The sequence below is a fragment of the Dermacentor silvarum genome, chromosome 2 (assembly GCF_013339745.2).
Source record: "Dermacentor silvarum isolate Dsil-2018 chromosome 2, BIME_Dsil_1.4, whole genome shotgun sequence".
Taxonomy (NCBI): Eukaryota; Metazoa; Arthropoda; class Arachnida; order Ixodida; family Ixodidae; genus Dermacentor; species Dermacentor silvarum.
In genome coordinates this window covers 161352181-161376585 of record NC_051155.1, presented here as the reverse complement: position 1 = coordinate 161376585, position 24405 = coordinate 161352181, and the positions used below count along the sequence as shown (strand labels likewise).

The 24405-nt window shown below is 45.8% G+C and overlaps 1 protein-coding gene across 1 annotated transcript in view; it reads left to right on the top strand.

The window, feature by feature from the left end:
* LOC119441975 (juvenile hormone esterase) overlaps positions 1 to 21630 on the top strand; it is a 32895-nt gene extending 11265 nt beyond the window's left edge. Inside the window, exons 2-10 of the mRNA XM_037706658.2 lie at positions 1661 to 1819; positions 6819 to 6954; positions 8607 to 8792; positions 10535 to 10725; positions 15178 to 15325; positions 15536 to 15714; positions 16416 to 16590; positions 17642 to 17771; positions 19892 to 21630. Coding sequence (XP_037562586.1) covers positions 1661 to 1819; positions 6819 to 6954; positions 8607 to 8792; positions 10535 to 10725; positions 15178 to 15325; positions 15536 to 15714; positions 16416 to 16590; positions 17642 to 17771; positions 19892 to 20267 — 1680 coding nt within the window. The 3' untranslated portion in view covers positions 20268 to 21630. The remainder of the gene's footprint in view (positions 1 to 1660; positions 1820 to 6818; positions 6955 to 8606; positions 8793 to 10534; positions 10726 to 15177; positions 15326 to 15535; positions 15715 to 16415; positions 16591 to 17641; positions 17772 to 19891) is intronic.
* Positions 21631 to 24405: the final 2775 nt, after the last annotated feature.

The window sequence follows — 24405 nt, the reverse complement described above, 5'->3', positions numbered from 1 at the left end:
TCCTGTGTCCCATACTTCGCGGCCATAGGAGATTTCAGTAAGATTATTTAAACACAGTCGATGCGGTGTTCAAAACTAGTGCATTGACTCTTTCTGCTTCTAACTTTGTATAACAAGTCATAGGATTTAATAAGCGTCGGAGAGGTTATAACTGGACCGTCAGCAGGTAAAAAGAATAACGTCGCCGCAGTCTGCTTTGGCGCTTTTACAAGTCAGCACTTGCGCCGCATAGTCAAGATCTTTAGTGGTGCGCAGGGGCTATCACGTTATACGTCATTCTTGCGTAATAAAAAAGTGAACGGAAGTTTTCAGTGTTCGCATTCGAAGCTAGTCATTAAATTAAATTCTGGGGTTCTGCGTGCCAAAACTGCGATCAGATTACGAGGCACGCCGTAGTGCCTCGTAATCTACGGGCTAACTTTGACCACCTGGGGTTTTTTAACGTGCACCCAATGCACGGTACACGGACGTTTTTGCATTTCTCTCTATCTCAATGCGACCGCCATGGCCGAGATTTGATCCCGCAATCTCGAGCTTAGTTAGGCAGCGTAACGCCTAAGCCACTAAGCAACCACGGCGAGTAACTAGTCATTTATTTACGAACTGTAATTGGAAGTGGGATGCGTAGTTGCAGTATATCTGTTAGTTCAAACAAATCGTAGCATTTGGGCTACAGGGCTACGCAACTCGTAGATTCAGTAGCCACGTAATTTAGATAGATGAAGCTTTCGAGTGATTCAGCCTTTCTTCCTCGGGTGCCGCAGTGCGGAAATAAATGCAGCATTTGCGGTTGAAACCGATGAAGGAAGCACACTGGTAGAGCACAGGCTTACAATCAATACTTACACATCGAACTTTGTATTGCTATGTGACACGTTAGCAACGCATCCAATAACAGATGATTCTACAAAAACACATGGCGACCCAACGAAATTTGCGACGACGTGGCGTTGCAAAAATTTTTTTGCGCATATTTTTTCATTCAAGGATACAGTTGCTTTTCGACATGATTTTGTACTGAAGAGCTACAGATATATGTTTCGTGTTTGTTTCTGTTGAGTGTATGCAAGTGTATTGGCATAATTGTCACAGGTAGTGAAGCTGAATTCGCTTAATTAGAACAAAAATGTTGGGTCCTCAAAGGCCTTCACTTAGGCAAGGGGTCTTAGCTCATGGCTACAGGCAAGCCCGATGCCCTATTCTATAGTATACGCAGTATTTTCCCATTGAAGCAAGCGAGCTCATTTTGTGACTTTGTTGCAAACTCGATATTCGCACATGATATTGAATGTTACAGCGTGAGCTGGTAGACGGACAATATAAGAAAATTGGCGATTTGACTTTCTTGTAGCAGCCACTATGCAAGCCAGGCATTAAAAAAAATTAAGGGACTGTTTGTACAGGCGCACCAACGACGAATGTCAGCTACTGAAAGAATGTTTTTTAGCCATAGCAGGGTCCCTTGACCATGCACTCAATGAAATGCGTTACTTGGAAAGTGTCCAGCGACTTCTTAGTGCTTCGCCTTACGCTGTAACATTAAATATTACGCAGAATAAACTTGCGACATCCTGCACGTTAAAGTGTTCGCGCAGTAAGCACGAGGTCTCGAATTCCGCACTTATCCTTCACTACCTCGTCCTGCTTTTCTGCTGCGCAGCGCCCCGAACCGCTCGACCAGCGCTCCTCGTTCAGTGACAATCTACAAGTGAGCCCGCGTTGTCTGCAATGGACGAGCTTCCCGTCGGAGCGTATTGTCGGGGACGAGGACTGCCTGTACCTGGACATCTACGTGCCCGCCACGTACTTCGCCACGCCTGTAAGTATACGGAGCAGTTCTCTTGCGAAACTGTCAAAGCACACAATGAAAAAAAAAAGTTTCTAGCACTCCGAGACCAAAAAATTGCTCCATAAACTATGTGTCATTTTAAGTGACGACTTCTTCGGCTCTTTCCCGCACATTTATAGAATAGCGTTTTGAACTAGGAAACTGGGCCGGTGATGGAGGCAGTGTGATCAAAAGGGGTGACTTGCGGTGGGCCGATCTTTATGCCAGTGCATATATGTGTCCTCGCAAAGTTTTCAATGGGGATGTTAACGCTAGCCAATACTGGAGGCATTGCAAGGTCACAGCACCCGCACGCCTCATAGCATTATATTGCTAAGAAATAAGTGTCCCAGGCAGCACATCTCGGCAGGTTTAAGGGGAACCTATCGCTCGACTTTGCGAATCATGTTCTGATGGGTTTTGCCTAATCTTTTATATGAAGCTGTAGTTCTCAATACGTTTCTTTTTATTGCGATGGCAATTATATGGACACTTCCGCCGGATTTCTGCCATCGGCGTCGCCGTCGTCGTCGCCGTCGCCGTGAGGTTCCGTATAGATAAAATCTTAGCCGCGCGCCGTATGCCCGAGCGGAAGCGTGCGGGGACGCACGCTGTCACGGAGAGCGAACGCACTTAATCTTCCACGCGCAAGCAAGGAAGCGGGAAGCGAGCGCCGGAGAGAGCGGGGGGGGGGGGGGGGGGGGCGCACATCTACTCTGCCAACAACCGCGCTCGTCGCTCGCTCGCACCGTCTCTTATCTCCACACGGCTCTGACCTTTATGCGCTGTGCATTCGCCGCTCAGTTTCCGTTGAAGCGATAGACCGCACGTACCTTCGGCCGCTGCGGCGTATATGCGCTTGCTGCCAGCGTTTTGACAGTCGCTGTCTGCAGTCATTCAGTGTGATCTATTCATGTTTGTTTGTGCGCGCTCACACCACAGTTAGTAATAGTCGGGCCACATTTTCCAACGCACGCTACACATGCAATGCTGCCCGGATCGGCAGTGCAGCGCTACAGGTGTGTCCCTTCGCACGCGCTGCCCCCGGGCAGCGCTTGTCATCAACACCACCATTCATTGCTTCGCCCTTAGGGCGAAACTGTGACATTTTTTTATTATTTTACCAGTTGGATTATTGATTCCTGTCTCAAATCATCGATTTTTGCATAATATTTCCCACTGTTTTCTTATTTGAACGACCTTGTCTGTTATTCTGTTATTGCCTTCAACTTTTCTCTCCATTGCATTCTTGACGACGCACTTTTTGCTTAGGCCTATTGCGTGACCATGTCGCCTCCCACAATCCTCGCCAATATTAGCGGAAACTTCAACGACCTTTGCATGTCACCTCCATCGAAATGCAAAAACGTCCGTGTGCTTGCGTTGTTGTGCACGTTAAAGAACCCCATGTGGTCACAATTTATCCGGAGCCCTCCACTAAGGCGTGCCTCATAATCAGAACTGGTTTTGGCACGTAAACCCCAGACAGAAGAAGATTACCCCGTTTAGCGTGCTGCTGTTTAGATCATACCGCACCGGAATGCAGTATTGCACGCATGTCCTCGTTATTCATTCCTTCACGGTAAACGTGACAGCACTTTACACAGCAATGTTTGCTGGTGCGCTAGTTAGTTAGTCAGGCACATACTTTACACTAGTAATCTTTCGGAGAAATGCAGCACGCTCAGTTAATTTTTGCCACTCTTTGACCGCCGCCTTCCCACATGTCAAAAACATGGATTGTGTGCATTCTGAGCCTTCTTTTTACTTCTGACAAAGCTTCACAGCATCGATAGTGTAGGCGCGTTTTATTTACTAACACTTATCACTCTTGTACTTGTTTGAGGGCTTCTTATTGGATCTTGCACCTGTCATTCTATGCGCTCTTTCTCATTTCAATACTTACAATAATATGCTTCGAGGCGAGTTGTAGACGGCTCAATCAGATTTTCTGGTCCATTCGGAAGTGAAATTCAGTGGCCGGAAGAGAGTTCTTCCAACCACATGCTCACAAAACCCAAGATTAAGCTGCCGCATACTGGCAAGCTGCTTTCCTGGTGGCTTATCGACCGACTTTACACACGCATGATCCGCCTTGTCTCCTGCACGTAATTGATACGACCTCCTGTTGTTTGTCTTTACGCCTCTTTCACTCCTCGATACGTCGTCTGAAGTGTAGAGTAGCCAGCTGGCAGAGATATATGCATACAATGTTGCTGCTAGCCACGATGCTTTCTGCTGAACCACTGTGCATGCATTGTTACCAAACGATTCCACGCAAAACAGCTATAGGAAACGTCCAATTACAAATATAAAAAAGCAGGTATAATGCCCCCATGCAGCTGCCTATATAAACCATATAGGAACAAACGACATTATGGTACAGGGCATATAGGATTTTCCAATAGGGATGGAAGTCTTTCACCGCCTTGTGACATTCCAGCAGTCTCTATTCCTTTTCAAGCGCGCTGCGACAGCAATGGGGTGTAATTTACGACACTGGTTAAAACGCAGAAATGACAAAAAAAGACACAATGTAATCAGAAATGCTTTCATCCTGCTCACGTCCCATCTCTATGGTACCTTGTGGGGCCAAGAAATTTCACTGCTGCGGCATTTATTACTTGTCACTCACCTTTTTCTTCTTTTTTTTTTTTGGTTGCTGAAGAATTCCTTGTTGCTTCAACTTTCTAGAAACCCATAAATTCTAAAAGGGCGTCCTAGATTGGTGCATATAGGTTGTAGATTAGACATGAATGACATACGTCATTGGCTTGTAGAGGACAACGATTGTGCATAGAGACAACGTTGGTCAATATACGCTTAAATCATGAGCGTCTTCTCGGCGCACCTTCAGGAGTCGCTTTTCCGCGAAGGGGCTCCTTTCGTTATCGTTAACGGCTTGAACCCTTTCTTCGTTATCCTGCTAGGAGATAATACATTCGGCATGGCAGCCATATTGTGCTGTCGATATATATCTGCTCGTCTATTTACTGAGAATATCACCTTCGATAGTTTGCTTTCGTTCTGTATTTGCTTTTTGATTAGCCCTCCCACCTGTGGTTCGAAAGCATTTATGCAAACATCGCTCTGACAGCACTCTTCTATACAATAAAGATGAGGGACAAGAGTACAGCGAGAGCTGTCCGGGCTGCATTGCGGCGCTTATCTTAAGAGGTGCCAGCCTGCATCTCACGACACGGGCAGTTGAGCAGAACAGTGACCGATAGCTTCTGACTAAGGTGTTTCTCGCCGACCTCAGCTTGTCCACGGTTTGAAGGCGCTACAACTTACGGAAAGCTACCAAGAGCAAGGGATCAGGATTGTCGATTTGTGTCGCGGCACGGGACCATGCGATTTTTTCAGGGATGTATTTCCCGGATTTGTCCCCGGAAAACATGTTTCAAAAAGGAAAATGCCGGCTCGAAAGGCTTTGATTTCGGCGAAAGACGTTTGTATAAAGGCGTTGGGGTTCCCTTTTTATTGAAATGATTGGAAAATAGCAATGTTTAGGGCACCTTACGATGGTGCACGGCGACTCCTTTTGATGTACGAAAGAAAGAAAGGAAAAAAAAAAGAATGACAGTATATAAGTCATGTGCTGCTCCAGCTTCTAAAGCGGGAATTCACCACCGGTCACCATTCTGCCCAGAAACGAGTGCTAATCGAGAGAGCAGCCAACCTGCGAACGGATTAGATGATGATGATGATGATGATGATGATGATGATTATGATGATGATGATTTATTGGCATCCCCTTTGAAACGGGGCGGCGACAAATAGTCACCTAGCCTGCTTGATTTAATCAGGTATATTATACATGTTCTGTATCCATCATTTTTATATACCTCTCATTATTTTTATTTTTTAAAATTTACCTTGTACCGCTGCCTATGATTTTAAGAGATCAGGTCGTATCGATCTTTTCCCTGCTTTTTTTCCACCAGTACTCTAATCGTCTCTTGCTGATCTCTACGGCTGATCTGTTTATGTTTCCTTCCACTTTAAACCCAAGCGCTTCTGGGAGTTGCACGTTACCTGCGGTTCTCGCTGGGTGGATCCCGTCGCATTCCTGCGTTAGACATCTCGTTACAGGTGCTACCTAGTGGGCGATAAGTTCACTAAACCTCTACCGCAATCTATACACGAGAAGGGCCCCCACGATTTTACATAAACACCTATGACGTAGGGGCAAGCTTCAAGAAAAAAAAAGGAAAACGTTACATGTTCAGAAAATCAACGCAATAAGAACTCAGAAAACAAGACCACAAAGTAGTCCGAGATATACAGGAACTTACACAGATATGAAATGCTCAAGAACGGGCTGTGATGTGCACTGTTCACTGAGTGCCAAATAGAGCAGGCTGCGATGTGGTACGATATGTGCAGGCGCATAGATAAGAATAATACGCACGTGAGATAATACGCATTGAAAGATAAAAAGTTAAAAACTGGATGCGCTACAAAAAGCCCGCACAGGTAAGGATAACAGATATGAGATAATATGTGCTTACAGGTACAGAAGGCAAAAGCGAGCGCTACTGTACACAACGATATATCCAGTGCTGCGCGCAATGTTAGAGAGCACACTCACTAGCGGCACAATGCATTATGTAAGATGTAGCATGGATCGACCATTGGGTGAGTTTCTACGGTAACATATTTGTTGCAACGCGAAAATACGCAGACGAAGACAAGAAACACAAGACGAACAGCAGGACGATGTTACTCGCCTTCATCGCGGGGTCCTTAATAGATCTTGTTGTTGTGTTTTGTAATTAGCCTATGTATGCGTTCTTTTTTCAATAAAATCTTCACTTGAGAGTCAGCGCTCGTCCTGCGTTTCTTGTCCTCGCCTGCGTGTTTAGACGCTGCAACATCATGCAAAAAGCACCAGTGCAGTACCTAGTACTCGTTAAGTTTGCCTTAAGTTATCGTGCCAGTTCTACCAAGCAAAGTAACTTACGCTTCTCTGCATTACAAATTTCAGGTCACAAAGCTCCCAGTTGTGGTTTTTATTCCGGGACCCGACTTCAAAAGCGGCGGCAAAGATGAAATCAAACCAGGCTACGACTTTGGATCTAGAAACATCTTCGTAGTCGTCAACTACAGACTCGGTGTTTTCGGTAAGCCTGCAAGATGACGCCACAACCTTTCCGTGCGCTGAAGGTGCCGTACATGCTTTAACGTTGTTTCCGCCCTCGTAGCTTTATCGCATGATTTTCACTTTCTTTTCCTCGTTGAGTAAATGACCTAACGAGGATCCAGCTTAATGGCTGGGGTTATTGAATACTCAGGTGGTTTAATTGGTGCCTGTTCATTCTGGAAAAGAAGAAAAGCTGAAAGCAACGCAGATGAAAAAAATAATAATTATGAACTAGTACTGTTCGTTCCTGTCATCCACCCGTGTTGCTTCGCGGTGTCACATTTTAGAGCAAAATCATTGAATGGTATGATTTGGACACTTATCGGGAAGACGAAATGAAAGCGACAATGACAGGTGATGATGGGACTGAAACCGGTGGCAATGCAAGAAATGAATGACACATTCGTGCGACGTTTTGGTGTGCAGAGAACTTCACTGTGTTAATATTTCGTTTAGTTGGGTTTCTTAACTCCTTTGAGAGGCGGCGAATCACAACTATTTTTGGCTATCCTTCTCCTTTAGCTGTAATCTTCCTTATGCCACATGCGGACGTATCGCGAGAAGGAAAACAATTTTTGAAGCATGTATGAACCAAATATGCAAAGAGTGTGAAACATCTGAAAAGTCCTGTAAATAAACAATGTAGACTGACCACTTTCTTTAACAACATATGATCACATGGGAATCCACGTGAAACCCGTGCAAATATATAAGACCAAGAGTAATGCAGGTCATGAAAGAATGCGATAAAGAAAGACGGTGTCCTCGCATAAAGTACGAAGAATAAGAATCGAGGTCGCAAAAGTTATGTAACGGAACAGAAACCCAATGGTTCAGTAGAGCAAGAAAATGGTCACAAAGCAACGACTGACGCATTCTAAAGAAAGCAGACTACTGGCTAACTGATGAGAATGGTAAATATGCTGGTTAATGAAGAGCGCGGTTCACGTATAACAGGAATAACGTTAGGTCTTTCGTGAAAAAGTATTTGGGAAATTTTTAGAATTTTATAGCATAGTGACGCACATGACAAGTGAAACGGTGCAACGAGGTTTGTGGCAAGATGGTGGCCAGATAACTGCCGCCATGCAGCTTTTTTACTCCCGTTCACCACAATATGAACGAAACTACAACTACGGGGTAAATAAAACAGTGGAAATGTATTTAGAAAAACGGGATCTGGACCGGGACGCACGTGACGATTCTATGCCAATGATATTCCTTTTCACGCTTCGTCCGAGAGGCGCTCCGCCCGCGTTATCACTGAGATCGACCAGTCGTGCACGGTGGATGATAAGAAATAAATAGAATCGATCGAACGGAATGTATGCATCATAGCGACCCAGGACGTCTTCAGGCATACAGATTTAGCTTGCTGCTCTTTGCCAGGAGAAATGAAAGGGCAGATGAAAGAGCGTTTTTAACTATCTGCATTCAAGCGAGACCAAGGTTCACAGGAAGGTGAAGGCTTGAACGGATCACACAGTGATCGAAAAAAAGAGATCCCCTGGCTCCAGCTACATCGCTCCTTCGACCACTGTTGGTCCACTGTTCAGCGTTGAGTGCAGAAAACCCGTGGTTCAGTGCTTTAGCAGATCAGGCAGTAAGCCCCCTCTTCTTCGTTATTTCCAGGTTTCCTGAGCACAGAAGATGAGAATGGGAAGGGAAACATGGGACTGTGGGATCAGCAAATGGCGTTGCGTTTTGTCAAGTCCAACATCGCTGCCTTCGGAGGGATCCCGGAGAAGGTGACACTCATGGGCTTCGGTGCCGGAGCAATGTCCGTGTCGTTCCACATGCTCAACGCGGCGTCGTCGGGTAAGTGAGCCTTCATGCGATATGCTGAACAAACAAACAAACAAACAAACAAACAAACAAACAAACAAACAAACAACAAACAAACAAACAAACAAACAAACAAACAAACAAACAAACAAACAACAAACAAACAAACAAACAAACAAACAAACAAACAACAAACAAACAAACAAACAAACAAACAAACAAACAAACAAACAAACAAACAAACAAACAAACAACAAACAAACAAACAAACAAACAAACAAACAAACAAACAAACAAACAAACAAACAAACAACAAACAAACAAACAACAAACAAACAAACAAACAAACAAACAAACAACAAACAAACAAACAAACAAACAAACAAACAAACAACAAACAAACAAACAAACAACAAACAAACAAACAAACAAACAAACAAACAAACAAACAAACAAACAAACAAACAAACAAACAAACAAACAAACAAACAAACAGAGACAGACAGACAGACAGACAGACAGATAAAGAAATAAGAGAAACAAACAAGGAAACAGAAAGAAACAGACAGATAAACAAGATCAATACATCTTTTTGGGCGAGTTGGTACATTTTGAAACTTTGGGTAACAGCGCAAACAGACGACCACAAGAAGGTGACCACAAGTACGTGTCTCCCTTCTTGTGGTCGTCTGTTTGCGCTGTTACCCAAAGTTTCAAGACAAACAAGAACCTTATATAGGATGGCGAATGAGTGAGTGCGTGAGTCAGTGAGTGACGGAGGTTGGTCGATCAGTCATTTGAATACATCAGCGATGTATATTTCGATATTTTATGGAATTTTACGGCCCCGTTTTCTGCTAGGACATAAATCATTGAGAAAACCGTACCTTTCCAGAGGGCAACGTCAGCGAGATTGACGTTACTATGTAGTAGTGGACGGCTCTCCTTGATACAAGCATCTCGTTTTCGCGTCAAAATTACTCGCGGGGAACATCGGCCATGGTCAGAGGTTCTTTAATGCGGCTATATTTTCCAAGGATCAAAATGACCTGCCATAAATTAAGCAACCTTGCTGCTGTCCCGTATGAGCACATATAAAGTGACACTCATGAATTGGGTTTTAGTTCGCGGTACTAAAACAACGCAATTTGGCCTAACTGTTTGCAATATGCAATGCGTGCCAACCTGCCGACGTGCTCTTTTTCATTATCCGCGCTGTAGATGATGACGATGATGACGATCACGATGACCTCAAAGATTGACACATATCCACTAAGTGGGATCGGCCTAGAAGAAGCTGTTACACCCGTCTAGGGAAATGTTATCATGTGTGCCTAATTTGCACTTCATTTTCATTGCAACAATGGCCGAGAGTGAAGAATTTTCAGTGTGGAAACTGAAATATCAACTCCTTTGGAAACAAAACTTCGGTCGGCGTTCTGTTTTCTTTTTATGCTTCTAAGTTGTCACAATTTGCTGCACAAACGTGCAATGCGGAGAAGCACTCGATCTTGCGAACACAGCAAATCTTATGTTGCCCACCGGTACCATGGAGTGACGTGATTTAGTTTGGGGAGTGCAGTGGCACTCCCCTCTCCCCTAGAAATGTGTTGCCTATGCGCTTTATGAGGTTTCTGCGATCATACCCAGAACCGAGGAGCCATAAATTACGAAAAAAAAAAAAGGGCTGTGTAGTATGCTGTCTTCTCGGGATTTTTCTCCTGGCTTTTAAACGACAGTGATAAAAATTTCCCGATTTGTCTTTTCTTTCGTAGCTCTGTTTTCTCGGGCCATAATGTCGGGTGGCTCAGCCGCCAGCCCGGAGGCCACGATAACCAATCCGTGGAGGAACGCTCGCCAGTTGGGACGCGCCGTCGGCTGCGGCCAGGAGGATGGCGCATCACTTATCGCCTGTCTCAGGACCATCGACGCCGTCAAGCTCGTCGAGAAGGCGCATTACGAACAGGTGCGGACCATTGTGCGCTGAACTCTCTGTTTTGTATGTAGCTGTATCTGCAATGAGGCACTCAAAGTCACACACTAAACCGGGCCCAGGCAGGCATGTTATTTCTTTAGAATGCAAAAAAGCGACTCGAAAGGATGGAATTAAGCGCAAGTAAGCAAAGAGAAGCGCTCAAAATTACAGACATGGGAGCCAAGGTTCAAGAGGCAGGCCTGAGATGGTTTGTGCGTGGAATTCTTACACAAAGCCGCACATACTATAATGGCCATGCTGCGATCCAACTCCTCGCACGATAAAACTACACTGTTGCCGTAAAAATAAAAACAAGAAAAGATTTATCAAAACTTCAGTTGCGATGTAGCGGTAAATGCGAGAGAAGTGCGTTGACATTACGTCGCAAAACTTTGAGGTCCCGCATACATGATTTAAACCACGGTCACCACATTGCGAAGTGTTGCACGGGAGTTCACGCGACGTACGTCCAGTCTCTTCGAGGAGCGAAGTGCCACTGACAGTGGTTCGGAGCAGACGCCAGTCAATTGTACTATATATAGATACACCTCTACCACGTGACTGGTTTCCCACAATTCCAACACATGCATTTTTTTTCTCTCTTTTATGGCACGTACATACTAGCGGCAAAACTAAAGCCCCTATATTTATAAAAGTAGCGCCATTCTTAGATCTTGCCGCCACCGCGCTCACCCCGGCGCTTCCTCCTCACCCTCTCTTTGCCGCCTCCTGTCGCCCCAGCCTCCTCCGCTCCCCCATTGACCAATCCGTGTCACGTGGAAGTTCGCGTCGCGCTTTTGTATATTTTTTTAACACGAAAGTGTTTTATGCCGGGGTCCACCAAGACTTCACTGACGTATTTCCGTCACGGAAATACGTCAGCTTTCAATGTACGTCAGCTTACAATGTACACGAACATAATACAAAGAAAGAAACCAGAAGAAAAAGTTCCACAAACATGCAAAATTTGGAAATCGAACCCACGTCCGCGACGATAGATCGCCGAGCGTTTAACCCATTGCGCCACAAACGCATTTGCAGAGAGCTACACAGACGCGCCTTATATATCTAATACCCGTGTCACACGGGCGTTTCGAAGGCCTTCCAACCGATGGTCAGTTGACTCAAAGGTCAAGTTCGAGCTGCTACACGAGCGGTTTCGAAGGCCGTCGAGTCAATAGTCTATCGAGTCAACGGAGCACTCTACAACTCTATCGAAATCTCGATGGCCTTTGAGCTACGGAAGCGGAAACAGCACGAACATGCCCTCTCATTCACAGTGTGCTCGTACTCATGGTTAGAAAGAACAAATCAAACGTAAATGCTCTAAAAATTCTGTGAGTGTTATTAATTATTCAATAAAGTATTTTTGCTACTTGATATGTGTGAACTGCACATACTCTCGACAACAGCGACGTGCTTGTGTTCATTCCTTCCTCCATGTACACTCTCCCTCTACTTCATGTGCTGCCGGCTGCCGTCATATCGCTGCCATTTCGCCGTATAAACAAACATAAAAGAAATCATAGTGCTTCTAAGTGTTTTTAATGTTGTTTAACTTTTGGTGACATGAAAACGAAAATAAAGATCTGCAGCGCCACACAATTTTGCGAGAAACGCCTGAACCACTCAACGGCCTTTCAAATGTGCCGTGTAGCAGCGCGACAACTCCTTTGAGTCGATAGAGTTTTGGCGTTTCGAAGGCCGTCGACTGGAAGGCCTTCCAAACGTGCCCGTGTGACACGGGTATAACACTCCTCCGTGTACCCGCGCTCTTGCTCGGGGCGGTGCCGCCGCCTACGAGCAGAAAAGAGAAGTACTGCATTATGACACTAAAGCCCGGCCCACATTCAGCGTTTTCACCGGCGTTTCCTGCCATTGCGTCTCTCGGCGTCGTTGCATCAACGGCGCCGGAGAGGTCACCCAGTCACATGAGACGCACGCAAACAGCGCCAGTCCAGCGTCGCACAATGTGACCAGACAGATTTAACCAGAAGCAGTGTGCAATGTCATTCAAGTGAACTATGAGTAATGTTCCCGATTCAGGTTTTTAAGCCCTGTTTATAGTTCTGCGGCACTCACACACACACACGCACACACATTCACGGCAGCGCGCTCGAAGGTACGAGCGGCTGCTTTCTCAGACGGCGCCGCCTCGCCGACGAGACACTGGCGCCACATGGTGGCACGCACGCGAAATGGTTGCTGCGGAAGTCGCTTGCAAAAGTTGCCAGCAGCGCGGCCGCAGCCATGCGCTGATTGGTCGGCGCCAAGTCGGCGCTCATCGATCCGCTTCCGGCGGCGGCACCCCTCCCCGTTGGCGCTGAGCCGTGCTCCCTCAAGGGCTGCAGAAGATAGCGCCAACCTTTCCCTTTCCCTCAAGAACCACTTACCACGGCGCCGAGATTTCTGGTGTGCCTTGAGTACGACGTTTCGGCTTGGCGCCTCCCTCAGCGTCGACGCTGAGCGGCGCCGGGTCACGAAACGCCAGGAAACGCCGGGAAAACGCCGAATGTGGTCGGGCCTTAACGCGCACCGACAGTGAACGCTTCGGTGGTCTCAGCACTACGACGCCTCGATGCCAGCATTCGAAGGGACGCTGGCATCAAGAAGCACTACCAACGCCACCTAGGTGGCGTTCACCGTACTCAGCACAGCGGAGCGTGGCCTCCGCAATTAGCTCTGAAAATGTTTCTGAAGTTGATCGCGGAGGCTGCAATTACGACGCGCTGTACGCGCTGATTTGACTCGGTGACGATTCAGTTACGTGCTTTGTCTTGCGCGTTGTATTAGTGTGTCAGTTACGTGCTTCGTCTTTCGCGTTGTGCTAGCGTGTGCAGCGTAGTGCAGCTTCCATATGCACGACGGTTGCTCATGGTCATCGACGTTGGTAGTCGTGATGGAGGAGACGTGCCACCAGGCGTCAGCGTGGGTGCATCAACGCCTAAGGGCGCTTTAGCCACAAAACACCAATAGACATTATATATCAATGTGCAATAAACATTACACTACTTCTGTGAAGACACGTTTCACTTTCGTGTTCTATACCGATTCCTATATAAGAGGGATCAACCACATTTTTTTCTTTCCAGCGCGCTCCGACTGCCATTCTCGGGCCTGTGCGACGAAAGTGCTGTACGCACAAACGGATCAAACGTGTTAGGGACAAGAACTTCGTTGTGATGGCATGCTGCTGCGCCTTAAGTTGTCGCAACCGACAAGGCGAGGGCAAAAGGCTTTTTTTGTTTACCATCCGGCGTGCGCAAACGCTTGCTGCACACTTGATATTTGCGCCGTCTCGCATCGTCGCGTTGCCACTTCCAAAACGGCATTATTAAGACCAGTTACTGACTGACGAAGCAAAATCGCGCCTCAAAAACGTCTCCGCAGGGCGCGATCGAAGTTTTCCTCGGATTTCCTCTGGTAGCGCGTTAGCTGTCGTCTGCCACGGCAGGCGCGACGCAGGCGGCGCCACTGTCGATATCGCGCCTCGATCGCGCTGGTCGCGCCGAGCGCGATAGTGGAACGGAGGAGGAGGGAAGTGGATGGCGTTACTTTTATAAATATAGGGGTTTTAGGCAAAACGCGCTCCGCGCGCCGCCGGCGGCAAGACGCGCGCCGCGAAAGCAGCCGCGGAACAGGTTTTTCTTGCCGCGGCAGAGATCGCTCCTGGACCGATTTTTTGCAGTTTGACGCGTGCTGCGGATGGAGACCAATGAGAGCGGCCCACTTCCGTGACGTGCGTGCGGGAAACTGGTGTCATGCAGACCCGCCCGACCAATCGTTTCGTACTCGCGTCCGGTGTTAGCCGGAAACTCGTTTCGCACTGTGCACGCGTCAGCTCCCGGACGGAGCTGACAGATAGTTCGAGGGGGAAAGGAGTCTATGCCGTCACGTGACTGCCGCAGCGGCGCGCCGCCGGTTGGCGTGGCCGCCCTGCCGCAGCTGCGTTTTGGCCGCCGGCTGCGCGCCGCGCGCGTTTTGCCGCTAGTGTGTACGTGCCATTGCTCTCCTAACGCTAACGCATTAAAAAGTGTCAGGCTATTTTGCCCTAAACCACGTTTAAATGCTTGTGTATTAACAACTGCTTTCCCTCTGATAAATGTTGGTGTAGGTTCCGCAGTTGTGGTGGAAATCAGTTGATTTTTCGAAATTTGGTTTTAATTGCCAGCATCCACGTAGCGCATTTCGAGACTGACTTTTCGGACATGCTTGATTTTATTTACGTTTTCTTCTTACCTCTTCAATTTCCTTGAAGCTGATATGAATGCGTGCAGCCGACGGAACTGGAGTACAATAAATACTGGTGATGACGGGTAACAGTGACGAAGACGGATAGCACATGTCTCTCGCATCCAAGTTCCAAATGTTTTCATAACAATTACCGAAACTTTAACTTCGTTCATCACAACCAGCCTCCCTCCCTCTTTTTTCTCTCTTCAGATAAGATTTTTGCCTATTGTGGACGCGAACGTCACCACGAATGCGTTCCTGACAAACTACCCCCGGTTGATGTTCTGCCAAGGTCGGTTCACGCCGAAGCCAACAATATACGGATACACGAAAAATGCTGGATCGCTTCGTTACTTTGGTGAGAGCAACATTGGTTTTGTTTAGTTTTCTCATTTGAGGAAATCATGATTGTGACTTACTTCCCCCTTAGGATAGGCTTATTTTGGTCTCTGCATTTTTAACGGGGAATGGGCATTCGGAACGCGGCCAATGCCATTTGAAATACAGCTTTTTCAGTGCCCGTAACTGTTTATTGCATTGGAAACATGGCTCGCATTTTATCTTTCAGAGAGGATAAACCAAGTGGAAAATCCAAAAAGCGTCGACCACATAGTGCAAACTTACCTGAACGAATTTTTTGAGGATGAAGACTCACGCGTTGGCGTCACGGCAGCCGTGAGGTTCCAGTATTACAGGCCACGCAGCAATCTTTCGAATGCCACGAGGAACGCGATCAATACCATCAACGTACGTAGTTTCGCCCAGTTTTTCCTTCTGACTGCTTTCCACGAAAGCATTTTATTCAGGCTAAGCACGTATTGACAGGAACACACCACAACACCCTAGAATTAAAAAGATTTCAGGGCACAAAACATGCTGGAAATTATTATTTTCGTTGCTATTCTGACAGGATTCCGGGTAATCATTTCATTTCATTCGCAGAAAGTTCACCAGTTAATTACTATAAAGTATGGAATTAAGTCCGATGTGGCTTATTTCTTTACAGTGAAACGCAGGTACGTTTTTCTGATATAAGCCCTGGGCCGATTTTAATGAATTATGTTTCATTTGATAGAAAAATTAAATTCTAGTGACTGTTGGAAGTAGAATTTAGATTTAGGATACGCGACGTATCATGATCTATGAAGCAACATCCGTGTTGAACAACGAAAATGTGCACGTAGACCAGAAATTGTCCACTTACAGGACTTTGCTTGTGTGTTTCGATTATCTGCTGACAAAAGCCACATTAATGGGTTGTGAAACAATCAGATCACACGATGCACCCGTGTTTTTGGGAAGCCAGGCTGGATGTTAATTCTTTAGCCTTATTCTTTCACTCTGTTCATGCAGATTATATATTTACTGCCTGCTTGGTAATTATTGGTCCCTTCGCTAACAGTAATTGTATTAAGTTTTCTTTTTTCAACTTCTTTCCTATCAAACAGATGCTGACGGACTTTCTTGTGGGTGCTCCAATCGAAATGGCTCTGTCGGGTCACCTGCGGCTTCTACAGGGTACCTCGTATACCTCTCCAAACCCTGCTTTCTTGTATATATTCGGAATACCTAATGCTCCAAGGACCTTCGCCAACCTCCAGAAGGGCTCCAGGGAGCTTTACGGTGAGGCACAACCTAGCTTCTTTCTTATTATTTTATTTTTACGCTTACATGTGCCGAGCTCAAGCCCGTTGACAGTGGTGCAGAACGCTAGAGGACAAGAGCGAGGTTTCATTTATCATGCTTTTTCTATTAAGGGCTGACCTTTTTTCCCTCAAATATTTCACCCGATTAGTGGGCTCCGCCTGTAATCGTCATCGAAACGCCAAGCGTTACCAGGTGCAGCAGACCCCGTCACCACCACGAAATAACCCGCAGCGGGAAGGGGCGGATGGTTAGACAATTGCACGGTCATCGAGTAGATTCGAAGCCCGGAGACAGGTTTTTAAGTGCGAAGCACTTTAAGGGCCCGGGCTTTCGGCGTCGAATTTAACGCGTGCATCTCTGCCCCTTAAGGATCGTGGTCTAATTCATCAGCCTTCCTCAGCTCTACTTATCTGGCGTGGCCTACCAGGATTATGGCTTTTCCAGCATTTTTTGCTCTCGTTCAAGTCCTTCTCTTTCTCATAAGCCCTGCTTCTACGAGTCAGATTCCTTGGCCAGAAAAAAAGAAAATACATTCGCTGAGATTTTAGTGTTATGATCTGAAACTCTGGACTTTAAACTTACACAATTAAATAATTTAGGCGCCGCATGTTTGCTAAAGAAAATGGGCACATTGTTCTTGGCTGTCTAGTTTGTAACTCGTGTGCGTGTGCAACTTCCCGTCTGCATGTGGGTGCTTATTGATGACGGCTGTTAAAAAAAAAAAAACCGATATTGCCACAGTTAGCTGATGCACGAGGAGCATATATTTTCTGGCATGAGCTTCAGCAAGGATGCTTAATTACACACGACTATTATGTTTGCGGAACGCAGTAAACTGTTTAGCGCCGGTCGTGCGTTCGTTGCTTCGTCAAGCTCAAAGTTACAATACTGTTTGCTTCGCATGTATGGCTGAACTATTCCAGTGACATAAATTATTTGGCTCATCTGCAGTATTGGTTGATAACAGGATCGCTACAAGGCAGACATATGTTATTAACGTTGGCGACGTCTCGATTTTCATTTCCAGGTGCTACATACATGGACGACATGCTCTACACAGTCAACACTGAAGGATTGGTGCTGACGACGGATACAGTTCGGGACCCTCTCATTGTGGGCTACATGACTACTTTCTTCATGGCTTTCATCAATGGGCAGTGAGTTCATCGATATCTTTGGCGCAAGCAGGGTCGAGTGGGTTGAACGTGGCATGACATAGTATTGACCCGGTTTAGGCAATGATCCGTCTTGAAACCATATGCGACACTGGAAATTACAGAAAAATAATTGTGGCATTTAGGAACAGACCAAGGCTTCTTTTCTTTCCTTGCTCTTTACGCTATTTTTTATTATTAAATGATAAATATATTTATAACACCAGTGCTTCGCTGTTGCATGAATGGCCTCGCTTATATAGAACTAGGGATTTTCATCATTGTTAGGTTTATTTGCTTGGAAATATTTTTTTGAAGAATGCCTTGAAATAAATAATAAACATAGCGGGCGCATACAGTCGATTCCAGCAATATACGTCGACAAACGACAATGTAAAATAACGAAAAAACGTTTTAGTTCGTATCAACTAGGTGTACCCGTGGCATTGGGCAGTTGATCAAACTTTTCTTGTGACAAATCCTCAACGTTTACTCTGCTAACAAGCTTTGCAATGGCAAATAGAAATACACAAGTACAAACTTGTGCTACATTTACTAGCCCATAATGACATCTTCGTTAAATCCAGACCACGCACTTACCACACTCTAAGCGATAAAAACCTTGTATAATAAATCTATAAAGCTACATTTTCTGGCCACTCATTTTGTCAAACGTTGCTCTTTCGCTAACTTAGTTATCCTGGGCCAGAAATTGTATCAGATTTCGTGGTCCATTTATAATGAACTTCACAGGCGTATTCTTTGCTACGCTCAACGTTCAGCGTGAGAAATCGCAATGCCTCATTATAAAATACTTTTTGTTTACCGACTCACCTGCTTGAGCATGTTCCTGGTGAAGTAGATCTAAAAACTAAGTAGATCAGTAAAAATATATTTTACGGCTCTTACTATACGCCTACGGTATAATCACCGTCAGTATCATAATGCTAATTAGTAAACTTACTAGGTTTACGGCAAGCTAAACCATCTTCCAGCGTTGCGTGGTTGGCCTGGCCCGGCTCCGAATAACGCTCTGCCTGACCCTACGAATGTCCGAACGTCAGCAATCTGACTGGTTATTTAATGATGCATACGGCGTTCCTTCCTATTCGTGCGCATTCCGTTATTATAACAGCTTAAGCGCGGTTACAGCTTTTATGAACATTCCATTTGCTTCCTAGTACAGCTTTTATTCTCTCCTAACTTCCGCTGGAACACCACTGTCGTTATATTCAATATGTAAACGCCGATTCTTAGAAGAATCAAAACGACGAAATTCTTAGAAGAAACAAAAGAAGGACGCTTTCAAGGCTAAGGGGTTGCGAGTTCCCTCAAGCTTCTTGCGTATTGCGTGACTTTGCACATACTTGGCATAACATTTCGTCATATACAAAGTATGCCGGGGTATGAGGCCACCACCACGTAGCACTCGCTGGCCCGCGCCTTTGGCTCTTCAGCAAGGAGCGCTTGCTTAGAGTAGATTCGTTTATATCATATAGTAGTCAACGAAAATATGTACGTTTCTCGAGTTTTGAAAATTTATGGCGACAGTGGTGCCTTTAATCGACGCCAGCTACTCTTTTTAAAATATAAATGCACTGAATCTAAACCACATGTAAGAAAATATTACATAGCAACACATTCAAACTCATATAAATACGTCAAACGCACTTAATCTTAACCTTGAGCCGCATAAATAAGTGAAAGACAGTCACGCATTTCGTATAGATACATATATTTCCTATATATATGCACTTTCTTATACGGTTAACCATTAATCCCAACATGAGTAAACATTTCTTTCATAACGCAAATGTACAAGTTCTCTCCTTTTGTATGTCTCCACGGCTCCACTTCAGGAACAACATGATAAGTAATTTCCGCTCCAGTCTTTTGGTAAAGCCTCGGGCAGCGCATTTCGTTATCGGTCTTGGCGACCGCAATCTGTTGGGAACGGAATATTCGAATCATAGTTCTGGCACGTCAAACCACAGAATTTAATTAAATAACCGAGCAGCGCTATCTCGGTATACCCTGCCGGCATTTACGTGCTTTTTGGCAGCACGAAATGTCATATGCCGGCTCGGTTTGCGCTTCGTTAACGAATAATGCCCGCCACGCAGGGACCCCGGTGGAATTCTGCGGCCCATCAACCCTACGCTGCGCCAGTACACCAACATGTCGCTGACGTACCCTGGAGGCCTGTCCGACAGCGTGCCGTACCGTCCTCAGGAGATGGACTTCTGGAACTACTTCGTGCCCGACCTGCACCTGGAGCTGAACCGCACCAGTTGGGCGTCGTACCACAACGCGCGCGAGGCCACCCACTTCAAGGCGGCCACCTGGGGAACCACCACGCTCGTCGTGCTGCTGGTGCTCATCATCGTCGGACTGCTGGCAGCCTTCTTCGTCTACCGGAGACAGAAGCAGAGGTCGCGAAAGCTCAACTCCCGGGACGGCGTCGAGTTTCGACCCGTCACGCAGGACGTGAAATTGTAGAGCCGCAGTTTCCACTGTTCTTCGGCCGACGTACTTAACTGCCCGATCAAATACTTAAGAGAAATGTGCGTGCAGTGAGAAAACACTGTGGGGTATTAGGTGTGAAATTCCATTGTAATGGCCAGAGTTCCTTGACTAAGACAAAGCGGCGGCACCGGACTACCCTCACCTCTACTTTACCGCCCGCATTTCTTTCATCTTTCCATGCGGAGGAGTGAGCTTGTTTTCGCAACGCCGTCGCCTTGGCTACTCACAGTCGATGCATTTAGCGGCTTACGTTGTTTTCATAGTCGTGAGTACTTGACTTTACTGCCATTCAGGGGCAACTATCAGGCGCCCTGATCATGTATAACACCTGTGAGGCGTCGGTTCCAGACTGCTTACACTTTACCGTTTTTTATAGTATCTGCCTAGCACACCAGCTTCATCAAAAGTGTGACGGATAACAATTAACGCTACCATCGTCGTATTTACAATCAGCCAACTGTCGTGGAATTTTGCTGCATGGTTCTTGCGCGTCTGAGCGCAATAATGTTGACGCCATCGCGAAGGACTGCATTAACGTCAGAACATTATAACTGGCTGCCTACACATGACGAAGTCTTTGACGTCCATGTTGTTCGACGACTATGTTGGAAATTGATGTTTTCACATATTATCGCGTGTCCACTCAACGGACGGCTCCCCAGACGGCCGTTCCGTAGACAGTAGTTCGTCCGGCTTCGAAGAGCATCCGTACGACGGATCAGGCGAGGAGGCAACAAAGCTGGAAAAATGTTGTTGCTTTCTACCCCACACCCTCCGCGAATTCTAGCGGCAGACTGGTTTGTGAATAGCGTCAGGAGGAGGTCGCGAAGAAAGGACGGTTGACAGCGTTGTGTGTTGTTTTGTCCAAATTGGATGACGACGGGTGTTCGTCTTTACAAAGTTGGTCTTTATGACAAAACAGCAGCTTTTGTTGCCAGACTTACAAGGCATTCTAGGACAAATTCGCGCAGTTCGACAGCCGGTATCTGCACGTGAGAAATGGATCGGCATTTACCGTCCGCGTACGTCGTGGACGAGGCGGTGCCAACAGCCATCCGTGACGTGCAGTCACATGGTACTTCATCCGGCACGGAAAATCAAGATTTGTTCCGCCGTGTGGATGGGATACTAATCCTCGTCGTAAATGTAAAACTTTCGATGCCACGAAACAAGCTGGTGACGTCATCTGCCTGGCTGTATTTTTGTGTCATACTTTCTTGCTTTGAATGATGATTGAATCAAGCGAAACAATATCTAGTCATACTCGATGTCGTCGTTTGTCGGTAGGTTGTGTTGATGCTTTGAGGCGAAATATACCAATGCTATTTGTTTACAATTGTTCCGAATGAAGCCTTTATTTAGAGATCATGTTAGAGCTAGCTGTTATTATTGCAAATGTCGAAGTGTTAGTGACGAGGGACGAGAATTTGTTGTTGAACGAGTGCCTGCGTTAAAGGCTGAACTTCTGGTTCTCATAGCGAGTGATCATGCTTTTACATTCGAACTTTTTGTTCAAACACCCTGTGTGTCAGCGCTGAGAGCCATCGTAAACTGTCGCTGACTCACTACAGTGTTGTTGGAACTAGGCTGCCATGTTTTTACGCCGATCATGTGTGTTTTCTTAAAAAAATATGTTTTGCTGTCATCGAGCACATTTTGTTCAACTATTATAAGTGTTCTTGGTAATGGCGATCTTCATGCAATTTTACCACGTTCAACGTGTCGCTGAACATAATATTTATATCATTTTACTTGTATATGACATACAGCCGTGGTACTTATAGCACTCACAAAAACAGTGACATGGAATTCGCGCTTGCGCACAAGAGGGAGCTTCAGCTCGGAAGCTTCTTTCTATATAAGTGTAAATGAAGAAAGCAATTCAGCCAGCATCTGTTAAGCGCCTTTTATAAGGTTTGTTAAATATGAAAGCGAAAATCAAAATCAACTCACTGCTGGGAGCAAATACTTAATTTTAGGCTTCCAACGGAGGTTAAAGGTTGCCGGAGGTTTAAAAAAATAAAAAAATGCCATATATCAACTTTTAACTCTATAGATTTGGAATGAGAACAAGAACCAATATAGTGAACTGTTTCAATTAAGATCTCCAAACGCGTGCGCGAGATAGAGAGAGAGAGAGAAACAAACGTTTATTGTTGAAACAGTGTCCCGAGCGAGGCCCGGTATCACCCTGAGCTGGGAAGGTTCCTTAGTCCAGGAACCCTCTGGCTTCAACTGTCCTCTTGGACCTGGCGACGCGTTGTCGTTGGTCTTCCAGGTCCCCGAGGGCGAGCTTGGCCTCCCACGTTTCGACTAGGTGGTCTTTGTTTGCTTGTGGTGCCGGTTCGCGTCCGTTTCCGGCTGCATTTCGCTGTCTTCATGCCACGACACTAATTTTTTAACATAAATTTCATGAAACACCTGTCAACAATGCATCTATTTCATGTAAGCTGTTGAAAAATGTGTCTTATTTACTTGTTTCAGTCAATAGATGTAGCCTGTAGAATTGCGATAGCATCGATATACTTATCGCGCTTAGCAATGTAGTTGTAAGCTTGGTGGTTTAATTTTAATTTATAAATTTTTGTCAATATTCTTGCGAAATGTTGATGCCTTCAATCAAATTGCTGCTTCCGACAATCGGTTAGTTTAGCTTTATCTCCTAAATTATGGAAAAAAATCTTATGCAAGTCGGTTCATCGGCTGCACAAGATAGAATGTTCGCGTTTCACGTGAATAGAGAAATCACATTTTGCCCCCTAGCTGTTGCTTTCCCTTAAGTCTAACGATATGCTTCTTCTGAACTTTTAGGATCGACAGTAGAATGTTTTTCTGGCCGATTTGTTCTGAAAAAGGCCTCTCACCGGGTTTGGAAATCGCAGCAGACACACGTGATCCGCAGATCTCGCGATGCAGATCGTGTGTGCGCATTTATTACAGCGATCCTTATGCCGCCGAAAGCTGCTGAAAATTCACACAAGAAAGAACACATGCTCCTCTCCTCAAATTGCCGACTTGGCCTTCCTCCAAAGTGACGTCAGACGTGTGGCCTTTCGCGTCACACGCACGGCGTCTGCACTGCACAAATAACCAGCGGCAGCAGCGCGAACTCGGGGATTCCCGTTGAACTGAGAGCGCGCGAAACCGCCTCTGGAAATGCTCCACGCAATGAGAAAACAAGGGAGAGCAAACAAAGAAGGCGGGGGCCGTGCATTTTACGTGGAGCAGGGGTCGTCACAAACCACTGAGGTGGGTCCTTGGTTCCGATACGGGAAAAGGAAGCTATGGGAGAGCAACGTGGGCTTGCGGTTACTCGGTCAACGCAATGGGAGAGAACCTTTTGTGGAGAGGGTGATTTACCTCCTCGCCCCACCTAACGACTTTTAATTTGCTTATATCTCGGCTATACTAATGAATCATTTTCCAGAAATTTTGTTGTATAGCGCTCACTATACGGCGCTTTACAACTTCTAACGTACAATCCAAATTTTCGGCAGTGCCTGGTGAGGGGCTTTTTTAAAGAATGGAAGCTGAAAGCTTCATGAAATGTTTTAGTCTTTTTGCTCGTTGTCTCAGACAGACCCAGAATACCTACTGTGATTACTTTTGCTACAGTCTCTAGCATGTGGTTTTTGTCAGATCCAGATTTGTATAACTTAATGTGAGCATTGCCATATGAGACAGCCATTATTTTGTGTGTGCGCGCGTTAATGATCGTAACCCTGTTCCTGAGTAATGCTTGATTACTTCTATTTCGGTTCCTAATTGGCGGATGGTAACCCATGTTCATATTCCTACCGGTTTTGCTCCTTTATGACATGCCTGCGCTTTCCTACTGAAAGTGCAAAGGACATTGGCGGCTGGACCGCCGGTATCGTCTTTGGAATAACCTATAACCCTTGTGTAAAGTATTGATTTCTTTTTCCTGCACTGAAGATTAAAGCGGTGTCAGAAATAACAAATGAGGTTGTGTGGTTTCCTTAATTGCGCTATACTTCTACCGCGTAGTTGGTGCACACATCTGACTGGGATGACTTGAGTTTCATTTTTCCCACCGTTACACATTATTGTAGACGGAATCCGATGCTTTACCTTTGCCAACAGCTACTTA